This window comes from Antedon mediterranea, chromosome 10 (assembly GCF_964355755.1).
Source record: "Antedon mediterranea chromosome 10, ecAntMedi1.1, whole genome shotgun sequence".
Lineage (NCBI taxonomy): Eukaryota > Metazoa > Echinodermata > Crinoidea > Comatulida > Antedonidae > Antedon > Antedon mediterranea.
In genome coordinates this window covers 8,417,925-8,431,406 of record NC_092679.1, presented here as the reverse complement: position 1 = coordinate 8,431,406, position 13,482 = coordinate 8,417,925, and the positions used below count along the sequence as shown (strand labels likewise).

The 13,482-nt window shown below is 35.4% G+C and overlaps 1 protein-coding gene across 1 annotated transcript in view; it reads right to left on the bottom strand.

Annotated features, from left to right (window-relative positions):
• Positions 1-13,482, bottom strand: part of LOC140060031 (leucine-rich PPR motif-containing protein, mitochondrial-like) — a 138,533-nt gene that overhangs the window by 21,229 nt on the left and 103,822 nt on the right. The window contains exons 22-23 of the mRNA XM_072106066.1: positions 12,371-12,456; positions 7,342-7,546 (exon numbers count right to left, since the gene is read on the bottom strand). Coding sequence (XP_071962167.1) covers positions 7,342-7,546; positions 12,371-12,456 — 291 coding nt within the window. The remainder of the gene's footprint in view (positions 1-7,341; positions 7,547-12,370; positions 12,457-13,482) is intronic.

The following is a 13,482-nucleotide window of genomic DNA, read 5'->3' as shown; positions in this document are numbered from 1 at the left end:
AAACTCCTTAAGTAATTAAGAAGTCCTTTATACACATGGATAAAGACGGTTTTAACGTTATTTACAAACATTACGTTACGTACTGTGTCCAGGTATGAAATCCATTTCTCCCAAAAAGTAAACGCACTTGAAGAGGACAACGTCATGCGACAAATCAAATTCCAGCTATCCATTCTTATTCATATGAGATCGTTTAAAGTTTCTTGGCCTAACAACCCTGTATGAATTCATGGTGACTTGATTGAAAATTTTCAAAAGATTTCGAGGGTGTAGCCAAGGAAGACTTCCTTCAAATAAGATGCAATCTAAGCAGAAATACACGAGGACATCAGCTTAGACTTTTTAAACCTAAATTTCACAAAGGACTGATAAGAGATCCACTTTTTCACAATTAGTAATTATATATTTTAATAGTTTTTCAACCAAAGTCGTCATTTCTGAAACCACCAACACATTTAAAAACCGATTGAATTCGTTGTAGAAATGAGGTTAAAAGGGTAAACAAATTTACCTATCTAAACTATCAGAACCAATATTCTAAACACTGAGTGGATGATTGATCAATTCAAAATAGAATCATTGGTATAACAAGAAACGCTGTAATTCATTGATAGGTTCTGCATGACATGGTCAGACTGATCACGAATCACACATAATACACAATATTCTTTCGAACTGACAGATGATAAGGAAGATCTTATATTTAAAGTAACAACTTATTGAAAGAAAAAAAACAGTAGAACTTAGAACTTCATGAGCCACTGAGAAAGCATCGCTCTAAACCTTTGCGGATTTCTATAAGGCAACTGTTTCGAGAAAGTATATAAAAACTGACAGAAAATCTGCTGATCAACCATTGTTTTTTATTTTTTATTTTATTTTATTCAATTTCCAGGTAACATACAAAAATCATAAACAAGGTACGGCATCATTCAACAAAACAGAACAAAAGTACTATCAGCACCTGCGGGTAACCAAAAGTGGATCAGTTCAAAAGAACTGCACTGTCGAGTGGCTTTCCCAACTAATAGTACGAAAAACGCAATAGACATAAAAACACAGTGATAGTCTAGATGAATTCGATATCAGTAATACATTTTTTCAGATCCCTTCTAAACCCCCCAAAGTTAAACAGGACTTTGTTACGAACTTCATGCGGGATACATTCCCATATTCGAGGGAAATTAACAAACAGGGAGTATTTAAATGCATTAGTTCTAGCATACATGTGTTTAAAGGTGAGGGACTCTGGATACCGAGAATTAATTGTAAGGTATTCAAATATATCAAAATCAATTAAATTATGCAAACACTTAACTACAAAAATTATACTATGAAATTTCATTCTTTGAACCATATCTGGTAAATTTAGTATCTTAAGCCTGTCAGTGAAATCGCCTTGGAGTATGATCATAGCCCAATTTTAATATCTTTAACCAAATATGACTTCACATATCTTGATGGATGACGTTGAAATACCAACAGATGTTCCAGAAGAAAACTTACAGTAAAAACATGATGGTCATGCACTATAGGATGCAGTAAACATGGCTGTAAACATTTGGTGACTATGCAAGTATTTATGCAAGTTACCTAGATATTTCGTCATTTTGTTGTATTTGATCATTACATTGGAAAGGGGTGGATAAAAGCAGTGACACGATTGAAAGGATAGTCCCAATGTACTAATCTGTACACATGTGTTTTGGGCCACACTCATCGGTTTGGAGGAGAACAAATATCACACAGTTTTTAGACATTCTTTATGTCAATAACAAAGTGCTTGCAATTATACATGAAAGTTGATGTTAATTAATTATATGCACTTTGTAACAGTAGCCTTCAAAAGTATGGACGATGTCTGGTATAGTGAACAATAAAGTGGTTGAAAACCTATTAAGAATAATCTAACCAGCTTCCATGCCATTACAGGTTGCAGCACGTCATTATTTCCTGGTTATGGGAAGAGGTCATACTGGAAATCATTTGTAACGCATCCACTCCTTGTAAATGGAATTGATTAAGACTTTCCACGTACAGTGTACACTAAAGTTTAATATTGCCAAATATACAGTGTGGTACTCTTGAGCAGATAACTGTATAATAACAGACTACTCTTTGGTGCTACCTCCATCTAGACTCAGTGACCATATACCATTAACACTAGTGATATATATTTCCCTTAAATATTAAGTATTTCACTTCACTCAATAAATATTTAAGTACCTGTATTTCTACTTCGGGAAACACTTAAAATTAAAAAAACTCACCTATGGTGAATACAGACATCATAGAACCTAAACATACGAGCCAACTATCAGGCAGAGATCAGTATGTGGCCTAAATGAATCGGGTCGTTTGGAAGCCCCTAACCCAGTTGTCAGTTTGGAACTTGTTACATGTGTATGTAAACTAAAGAGCCAGATGAAGTTGTTACAGAAAGCATGCATATGGGTTGTGATTCAATCGTTTGCCGTTACCCAGATGGCCAGTAGGCATTATATATCAGTGCTTGAAGAAATACCCACCTCAGAGCGTCACATCCTTCCATCCCAGAAAAATTTTGAATATTGGCATGTGCCCATGCCGCCCATTACTCCCAACCCACAAACCCTCTGTGACCGTTAACACCTTCCAGGAGTGACTCAAAAAGTTTAAAATCTTCCCAGTACAATTCTGGTCTTTTTGACACTACACTATAACCATCAGCCCAAGGGTATCATGAAAATTATATTTATTTCAATTATTACCGATAATTAACAGGTCTGTGCTCTATTTGACCTAATGACCTTGAAAATGACCTTTAAACTTGTAAGTTGAAAAATTGATGAACTTCACCATCTGCAGCAATATGTCAATAATGATCCAATAATGGTTACATTTCTTTTAATTAGCTTATATGTTGTTGAAAACAGCTTAAACCTCTATTTTACCATATTTGACCTTATAACCTTGAAAATGACCTTTGACCTGAAATTTGAGAGCGGCATCCACCCCTATCTTTTTTGTCATCCCATAAGGGATATATTCCACATGGTTGCCTGCTATTAACAGAAAATGCTCCCCATGATGAAAAAGCTCACACTGGCCGCCCTACTATTATAACTTTTTCAACTAAAACGGGCGCAATTGGTATAAATCAACGTGTTCGTATGATGTCATTTTAATTTGCAATGATGTCAATCCTTTTTTAAATGACTAGGAAAGGCTGGAAAATCACAATTCAAGAAAAAAAAAACCTGTTTTTCATGCTCCGTGCGCACCTTACGCGTAAAATTTTTTGCACGCGCGGTAATTTTTTACATGCTCAAAATGTCATGATCAGCGCAGAAAGTTGATTAGAAATTAATTTTGCGCATTTTGAAACTTTAAATGCGTGTGCGCGCGTAACTTCTTGTAAAACATGCCATTTTTAATCCATAGAAAGTTTGCCCTTGATATGACTTAAATTTTCACCAAGTGTCAATACAAAATGACTTATTTTTTATTCTATGATCAATCATTGAAATTCATAAAATCGCAACTACGTCATTCAAAATATGGAGGTGCACAACTTCAGGTAAATGTCCATATAATGACAAAGTTATACAAAAGATATATTCACAAGCAATAGGGGATATGCTGCTCACAAAAATCCGGGAAAGAAAGAAGAATAAAGATGAAAATGATTTTTACAATATTGATCCACTACAATCACAAGGAGTTATCCGCTACTAAGCGGATAACTAAAAAAAAAAAAGATGATGAAACAGGACAGTTACAAGGAGTTATCTGCTCAATGCGGATAACTAATTATGAAATATATACAATGATTATTTACAGTAACTAGAGGGTGAACTCGCTTCACTCGCTCCCCCTCTAGGAAGTGTTTTCTCGGAATGATAATGACTCGGGACGTAAACAGAAGGACATTCTGGCCTGGACAATTTTGGTCGGTTACCATTATTTAAATGCTTTTGATATTCGTAAAACTAAACGTACTCACTAACCTAAGTGTCTTAGATGATTAATAGCGTTTTAGGCATTGTTAATTGTAGAAATGAAAAGTGGTAAAAAAGAATAACAAATGCTTGGTAAATTGTAGATAACAGTCCGAAGAAATCTACTAAAAATAGTATAATTGGGTTATAAATATAATACAATATTGGGTTATAAATGTGGATGGGCGTTTATTAGATGTATTTGGGGTGGGGGGGGGGGGTTGAGTAGCGAGATAATTATTTTAATTGATGTTTTATTGGGGAGGTGTTCCGGCGTTTATTGAAATAAATACCATCCTAATCTATATATAAATTTACATAATGGCAAAATTCGGTAAATCGCGCCTTACTTCTGGAATTTTTACTCGATGGTATATAAAGTTGGTTTATACTTTCGGTACTGATTTTAACCACCTGATGTAACCCTGTTTACTAATTAAATTAAGTTAGATAATTAGTTATCGACGATTAAAACGAATTTAGGTTCAACGATTTGCCCCAAATAGGGGTGTTTTCCGATCGTGGTATACACTGTCTAATGAATGTCCATCTTGAAAAATACCCGCTACAAAAATGAGAGGAGGCTTCGCATTTTCCTATCTCCTCCTACGATAATTGTTTTTAATAGCTGAAAACCGGTTGAACAGCTAGAGTACAGCATCATAATGTTGAAGACAGGCCGATTTTCTTAAAAAAATACTATTTTGATAGATTTAATATACGATTATACAAATGTATTGATTTGCGATGAATGGAACATCCCAATCTCTCAGTCTGCCAGAGTTTGGTTTAACACAAGTAGGTAAATTTATGATCCCTTGGTTTAACACATACGGTAGGTAAATATATGGGCCCTTTGAGAATAAACTTGCAATACTGTAAATACCTATTAACTATTTTTGGCCCTCATTTGAATCAAGCATTTCTTACTGTGAATGTTCGTACTGTTAGATGTAATATAAAAATATATACAAATAAACTTTATTACTGAGATTGTGGATAGGCTCTACTGTTAGATATATAAACACATTATTATACAAATAAACTTTATACTGACAGTTCCTTCTCACAGTTTGTATTAATTAATAATTACCAAAAATATAAACGTCGTAGTGGTGTATCGTGACATGTACTTTAATATTTCAATCGATTATGACAGTGACAGTTTTAACAAAGTATTACATCGCAAATGTTTTACTGTATTTAGGTATATTATTTATAGGCCTATAAAACATGAACAAAATATTTCGTTACTGAGTGGATAAAGAATATATTTAAAAATTGTTCCTCTTTGTACCTATCCGCTTTCCCATCCCTCAACCCTAATGTTACATACAAAACACAAATTGGGTTTCTTTAAATGAGTCCAAATCAAAAATTTGGACTCATTTTGTGATAAGTTTCTCCATCGGAAGTAATTCCCAGGGTGCTAATTTTAGTTGACTACATAAATCATCGTGTCTATTTATTCGTTTCTGTAAACGACAATGTATTATAGTCCCGCGGTACGTACATTTGAAATTGCCAGTTTTGTTACGCTGAAATTACTGTGTATTCGAGAACCATCTGTGGGCACGGCCTAGATGGTACGCGACACAGTGGCCTGAGAAGGAAGACGTTTTAGACGGCTTGCATCATGGGCAGAAGTATCCCAGGCTCCTGACGGGATACAGATAGCGCACAGTATACATAAAGTCTTGGCAGCTTACTCAACAACTCGGCTATCGGGGTTTATGTACTACTATTATACCTTCACACGCGCGGTCCGAAAATAAACAAAAAAACAAAATGGCTATCACCACCAAGCACCAACGGCCAACTTAGTTGAAACAGGTAGTTGTTTTACAACTCCCTGGTTGAAATGAAACGAACACCTTACTGTGAACCCGGAAATTACTTCTACCGCGCGTAGAGTTAAAATTTACCGATTGAAATCAGAAAATTTCTTATAAAACCCTTTATAATATCTTCCTAAGATAGAAATATGGAACAATAGCGTCGATGTGAAAACTAATGTTATCAAATCTACGTTTCGCGGTACATCTGAGATATATAAGGTAGGTATCCAAGGCAGAGATTTGTACCGTAGTTTTTGCATTGTGCTCGCCTATGTCAGAATTAACAATAATTTATATATAGATGATAATAATAAAAATTAATTGTTTATATTGACTATTATTGGAAACAGAAGTTGAATAATAAAATACAATCAATGGAAAAGATGAAAACATATAATATTGTAAGGTGCCAAGCCTTTCCAACAATGTGTAAGGCCTACCTCATGAAAAGCTAAAGCAAAGGAGATTTTTGTTCTCGCGGTAGAAAACGTAGTGATAGCGGTAGCGCGGTAGAAGGGTACTAAAAACGGTAGACTACCGCGAGTAGCGGTAGATGGGTACTAAAAACGGTGGACTACCGCAAGTAGCGGTAGACTTAGGAGGTCTGTGTATAAAACGTGTGCGGTAGAAAACTTAGTGATAGCGGTAGCGTGGTAGATGGATACTAAAAACGGTAGACTACCGCGAGTAGCGGTAGACTTGGGAGGTTTGTGTATAAAACGTGTGCGGTAGAAAACGTAGTGATAGCGGTAGCGCGGTAGATGGGTACTAAAAACGGTAGACTACCGCAAGTAGCGGTAGACTTGGGAGGTCTGTGTATAAAACGTGTGCACTGTCCCAGTAATTTGATAAACATTTGAGCCAAGCTGGTATTCTAAATGACACTTTATAATTTATATAAACAGATGCCAGGTTAATTTCTTATTAATTTACCAGTCGCATTATGCCTTCTTATGTGCCTCTTTACACATAGAAAGACACTCACATCTTGTCTCAATTTTTATTACATTTCATGCTATTTGTGTTTGGCCCTTGTGGGTTGTTTCCTCTTTATATTATTTGTAATCTGATGCTTAAACTTTCTACAGTAGCATCTACTTAACTAGATATACCCAAGAAACAACCTCTCTTCCCTGCTGGAGTGCACGGAGAGAACCCTGCACATGTTATTGAAAAAAGCACATGGTTGATTGTTAATAGCAAAAAGGCTAGCTACGATGACAATACTATAAATTTAGCTTAGTTTGTGCTTTTCTTTTCAATACAAAAACACTTGACTCTTCGTTATTAATATTTAATTTTGCTCAGAATATCCCTTGCTGCATGCTGTCAACACTAGGTTGTAGTAGCTTTCAGAATGTTATATGTGGTTCAGACCAGACTTATTATTTGGGTGCATACAAAACGAAGACTGAAAATTTATTCTCCTCAACAAAATATGTATAATTTTCTTTTCATAACCGAGAAAAACATTATAATGTAGAAACTAAATTAGTACAGTAGTTTTGGTTTGATATACTTACTTGTTCATTAGTGCAGTTACAACTGGTCTAAGAACGTTGTTACTTGAATTGACAATGTTGTTGTCAATAAATTTATGTGTCAGCTGTTTGGCCTCTTCGAGATGTCCACCTTTGGCTACATTTTGAAGGAGAAAGAATACTCGTCTTTCTACATTGTCAGTAGAAGTGCCATAATCACGGATATCGTCAATCAGATCTAATGCAACTGAAAGAGAAACAGATCTAACTGTAAAAATGAAGATTAATCGTAAAAGTCCTTTGGTAGCATGACTAAACCTACAAGGCTACAATTTAACTACCTATTTATGACTGCAAACAGACACAGGCAGCAGATGAATTTTACAATGTTGATATACAAAATATATTACTGAAAACCGTAATTTTATGTAATTATTTTATCGAAAAATGAGGGTGCAATTTACTTAATTCGTGGCTTAAAAGCGATTATTTTCGGCAACGTTTCAGACCCTATATTTCGAAAACTACAAGTCAGATTTTCATAATTCTTTCTTTATTATAATATTGATACAACATACTAACAGGCGATGTATAATTTGTTTGAAAAATATTAACTTTTAATTTTGCATCATTATCCCTAGTATAGTTTGTGGGCCAGTGGCCGTATTCACCAATCTCACTTAGGCTAAGGGAAATACTTACCCTTAAAATTTAAGAATTCCCTTAACAAAGGAAAACACTTAAGGGGTATTCACAAATGAGCTAAGGGATTCACTTACCTAAGGAAAACACTTAATGTAAGGGTAAAACTTAAGGGTAAAAATAATCATAAATATTCATGAGTTGTCCCATTGTCCAATCACAGAGGATTTAATTCCCCTATGGTCCAATCACTTTCCTCTCTAAAACTAATTTGCATATTTTAAAAAAGAGTAAGGGGTTGGGGGGACGGGGAGGATGAAGAGAAAAATGTATAGACGATGGCAGTCAAAACAAAAACAAATGAATATTAAACCTAGACTAATTTGTATGAGGATCAAGAAAAATAGGTCTAGCCTAGATGCTACTAACAAACCAACATTCTGTGTAGGCCTAAACCTGTCTGTATTGAGGCATATGCATCCTAGGCTGGTTACTGGGCAGACCAACAGGGGGCCTAGCACCTCTACCTAGCCTACTAGAATGGGGCTAATTTCTATTACAACGAAATGGGAAGCCATCTTCCACAAAGATAATGGCAGTCAAAACAAAACAAATAAATCAATATATAGGCATAGACTAATTTGTATGGGTGGGGATCAGCAAAAAAAGGTCTAGATGCTACTCAAACCAAACATGAATCCTAGGCTGCCCTAGCATCTCTACCCTAGCCTAGACTGGGGCCATCTACAAGTAGGCATAGTACTCGCACATACAGAATCGTCAGCACAACCATAGAGATATTATCTATAATATCTCTATGGCACAACCAAGGTACTGAATAGTTAAGGGAACTTTTAAGGGACCTCTGAGGTCCCTTAAAAGTTAAGGGGAAAATAGACCAAGTTAAGGGTTTCCCTTAACCTTAAACCCTTTGTGAATACCACTTAAGTGAAACCCTTAATATTTTCTTGATTTAAGGGAAATCCTTAGGATTTAAGGGAAATATCTCACTTAAGTGTGATTGGTGAATACGGCCACAGGTCACTACAACCTTAGGGAGTTATTCCCCTACCCTGGAATATGTACATTACTATAGTTAATTTATGATTATATTTTTGTTCTGTACAGTAGGCCAGACTATATTGACACAAAATGTTTACTACCGATAGAATTATATATTAATGCTACTAAATTGGTCGCATAATTTTACATATCTCCTCCGAACGATACGTGCCCACATTCTTTTTGTGACGTCACAAAAACATACTTTTGTATTAGAGATACGAATTTTGAAGTAAATCATTGATTGACACAAAATTATTATAGTAATTAATTATCCCCTTAACATTTAATTCTTTGATGAGGAAGTTGGTTTAATTGAATCAATTATTTCCTATTATCAACCATATTATTTTTAAAAAGGATTTTAATCTTGTTTTTCAAGGCCATCTTTCAAGAAATTCATAGCCACATGCCTATTATTTCTGTGTACACAGAGTTATTATGTGCATGCGTGAGAATCACACAAGAGTCGATCATCATTGATCATGGTAATCAGCCTCGCGAGAGATTTTTATTTTGCTATTTATTATTAAAACATTAATTTTATTTTGCTGTAAGTAACTATTGGGCGAAATAACAAGCAAAATTGATGGAAATTTGTCCACATTAAACATCGGAAAGTGAGCGTGTTATCAGCGTTTTGAAGAGACGGTTGGACGAATTAATGGTGTTTGAAAATGGCATAGCCTTTTTAGTAGTGACTAAGCTAGATGCAATGTGTAACCAGAAGTAAGCTGAGAGCATGTGCACGTTCCTTGATGACATGTATTGTCGAGGGTGATAATGTGTTACTGTAGGCATATTACTATTATATATATACAGCTGAGAGAATGTGCACGTTTCTCGATGACATGTATTGTCGAGGGTGATAATGTGGTACTGTAGGCATATTACTATTATATATATACAGCTGAGAGAATGTGCACGTTTCTCGATGACATGTATTGTCGAGGGTGATAATGTGGTACTGTAGGCATATTACTATTATGTATATACAAATTAAGGTAATAAAATACGTTTACTAATATTATTGTGTTCTGTAGTGTCCGTGTCATTCAAGTGGAAAAGTGCTAGAGTTTGTCCCATATCTAAGAATGGTGACAGGACTAAACCTAGCAAATATAGCCCAGTATCTCTTTTATCTAAAGTATTAGAAAAGAGCAGTGACCAAGTTTATGAAAACGATTTAATTTATAACTATCAATCAGGTTTTCAATAAAAAATAGTTTGAATATCGTAGGCTGGGTACCACATCCTTTACTACCAAAGGTAAAAGATGAGATAATGGGAACGGTCAAGCAAGGAGTAATTTCTTCAGTGACGACACCTACTGAGTGGTGTTCAAGTATCCTGTGTGAACCCAACAGAAAGGTACAAATCTGTTTTGATTTGACAGCATATAACAAAAGTGTTCAACATGAGATTCATCCTTTGTCATCTGTACCCAACGGAAAGGTACGAATCTGTTTGGATTTGACAGCATATAACAAAAGTGTTCAACATGAGATTCATCCTATGTCATCTGTAGATGAAAGTGAGGCAAACTTGGCGAAAAGAAAGATTTTTACCAAACTTGCATGCAATCAAATTTGTTAACATTTATTACACGGACGTTATTGTTTTAATCGATTACCATTTGGAATCAGTTCAGCGCCTGAAATTTTTCAACGTATGATGTCAAGTATCCTGGAAGGCCTTGATGGAGTCATATGGATGACATTTTGATACACAACGCTACACAGGAAGAACATGACAAATGTGTGAGAGCAGTTCTATAACCACTCCAAGAAGCAGGTCTGACATTACTGCTATTGCACAATTTCCAGCTCCTGCTTCTTACAGAACTACAACGCTTCATGGTTATGGTTAATCAACTTGGGAAGTTCATTCCTGGACTTGCTGAGCATACTGAACAAATCTTAGTACTACTACGCAAAGATAATGTCTGGTATTGGGGACCACATCAACAAAGAGCTTTCCAGAAGAAGAAGCTTTTAGTATCACCCAGAAACTTAGCTCATTATGACCCGCAACGTCCAACTATCATTGCAGTGGATGCATCTTTATTTGGTACAAGTGCCATTCTCATACAGATCCAAGATGATGGTAACCTGTTTGTTATGCATCAAGATGAGTGAGCACGAAGAAAGTGAGTGAGAAAGAAGCACTCGCAGCAACGTGGGCCTGTGAAAAGTTTACAGATTACAGTTTACACACGAGACCGACCACAAGCCCCTTGTTCCACTCTTGAACACAACCGAACTAGCTAAGATGCCATCCCGCATTCAACGATTTCACCTTAGAATGATGCGATTCAACCCAGATGCGACTCATGCACCTGGAAAAAAACAGACAATTGCCGACATACCTTTCCCGTGCACCAGTCAATGTCTCAGACGAGGCTGACATACAGTCGAGGAAGTTGAAACATACGCTAGTCACCTTGTTCACACAATACAAAATCATTATATGCTAACAATCCTGCTGTAACATCGGGAAATCCTCCAGAAACATCCTGCTGGTCATCTCACATCCAAACCAACCAGTAGTACCCATGCCAACTTGTACCCCACTTTTGTTAACAAGCCACCACTGAGGTAGCATGAATCAATGCTCCGATTTGCATTAAATACCAAATGTCCGATTAATATAAATTTGTTAACATTGGAAATCGGGACGGTTGGCAGGTGCAATTGAATACCAGAACACTTACCTTCGATTTTAAAATAATTACAATAATTAAAGACAATACGCTGCAATTGTTGATGTTTTGTAAAAAATGCATATATTTTTATTATACATTACTTTAAAAACATTAAACCAGGTCATACCTTGTCTTAAATGTAATCATAATGGTTAATATGATAAAAAGAGAAAAACAATAATGTACAGTTGACATTATGCAACAAAAAATATTGAATTCTTCTGAGATGAGATTAGATTAACAGCCGCTTCACCATAATAACAAGAAAAATCAGTGAGTTGAAACTTCCGGCAGAAGTAAAAAGAGAAAAAGGATCAATAATCCTGACTCAGGTCGTACTATGCACAGTATGTGCATATATAAGTATGTGTGGCGATGTTGTGGTTTACGGAAAACTTTATTCAGAGCCCGGCCCTTCCATTAGGAGAAAACTTCAGATGAAGGCTACTGCTTCACTGGCTAAAGCTGCTGGTCATCTCACATCCAAACCAACCAGTAGTACCCATGCCAACTTGTACCCCACTTTTGTTAACAAGCCACCACTGAGGTAGCATGAATCAATGCTCCGATTTGCATTAAATACCAAATGTCCGATTAATATAAATTTGTTAACATTGGAAATCGGGACGGTTGGCAGGTGCAATTGAATACCAGAACACTTACCTTCGATTTTACTTTCTTTGACCGCTCCCTCAATAAGTAGGCAGTATTTTACCATGTCAAGCTTAAATTCGGGAAATTTGGCTTTCCTAAACAAAATATTAAGCATTATTGAAATTTCATCATTACATGGAATGAAATAAAATATAACTATGTACAACGGTTGTAATCCACATTTAATGAAGTGAGTCGGATATGTCAGGTAATTAGTTCCAGCTTGATATTTTGCCAAAACAGTTTTTTGGGCCAACAAACTTTGTTAAGGTACCATAACTTTTGAGAACTCGCAGCCACTAATTATGTACACAAATTGTCTTAAAATATAAATTAAGGTCTCTTATAAATTGACAATTCATTCAAATTTTTGTGAAATTTGGTGTGTGAAAATCCTTTTCCCGCTTTTAAATAAAGTATATCTATGGTTTTGGCCATGTAAGTAAAATAATTACAATAATTAAAGACAATATGCTGCAATTGTTGATGTTTTGTAAAAAATGCATATATTTTTATTATACATTACTTTAAAAACATTAAACCAGGTCATACCTTGTCTTAAATGTAATCATAATGGTTAATATGATAAAAAGAGAAAAACAATAATGTACAGTTGACATTATGCAACAAAAAATATTGAATTCTTCTGAGATGAGATTAGATTAACAGCCGCTTCACCATAATAACAAGAAAAATCAGTGAGTTGCAACTTCCGGCAGAAGTAAAAAGAGAACTAGACATGAAACTCGTCACTTTGACGAGTTAGTTATCCGCACGACAGATGCCACGTGCACTATAATAAGAGGTGGTCCTGTATTTTCGCCTTGTATTATAATTATACAGTACACTGTGTATAAAAGGAGACATTAATTCTACATGATACAGAGGGCGGCAAACAACAATTTGCTCACATCAGAGACTATGCTGGTGTACATTGTACTACTGTATATTATATGACATATTAACTGAATTATAGGACCTGCCTTTAATTCAAATATTTAACATGATGACATCATAAAAAAAACAACACAACGATAGCAATTTCTGAAGAAAATTATCTTAGCAACAACATATTAACGTGTAGAAGAAATTTGAATACGTAAAATGTTGGTGCGCGCACA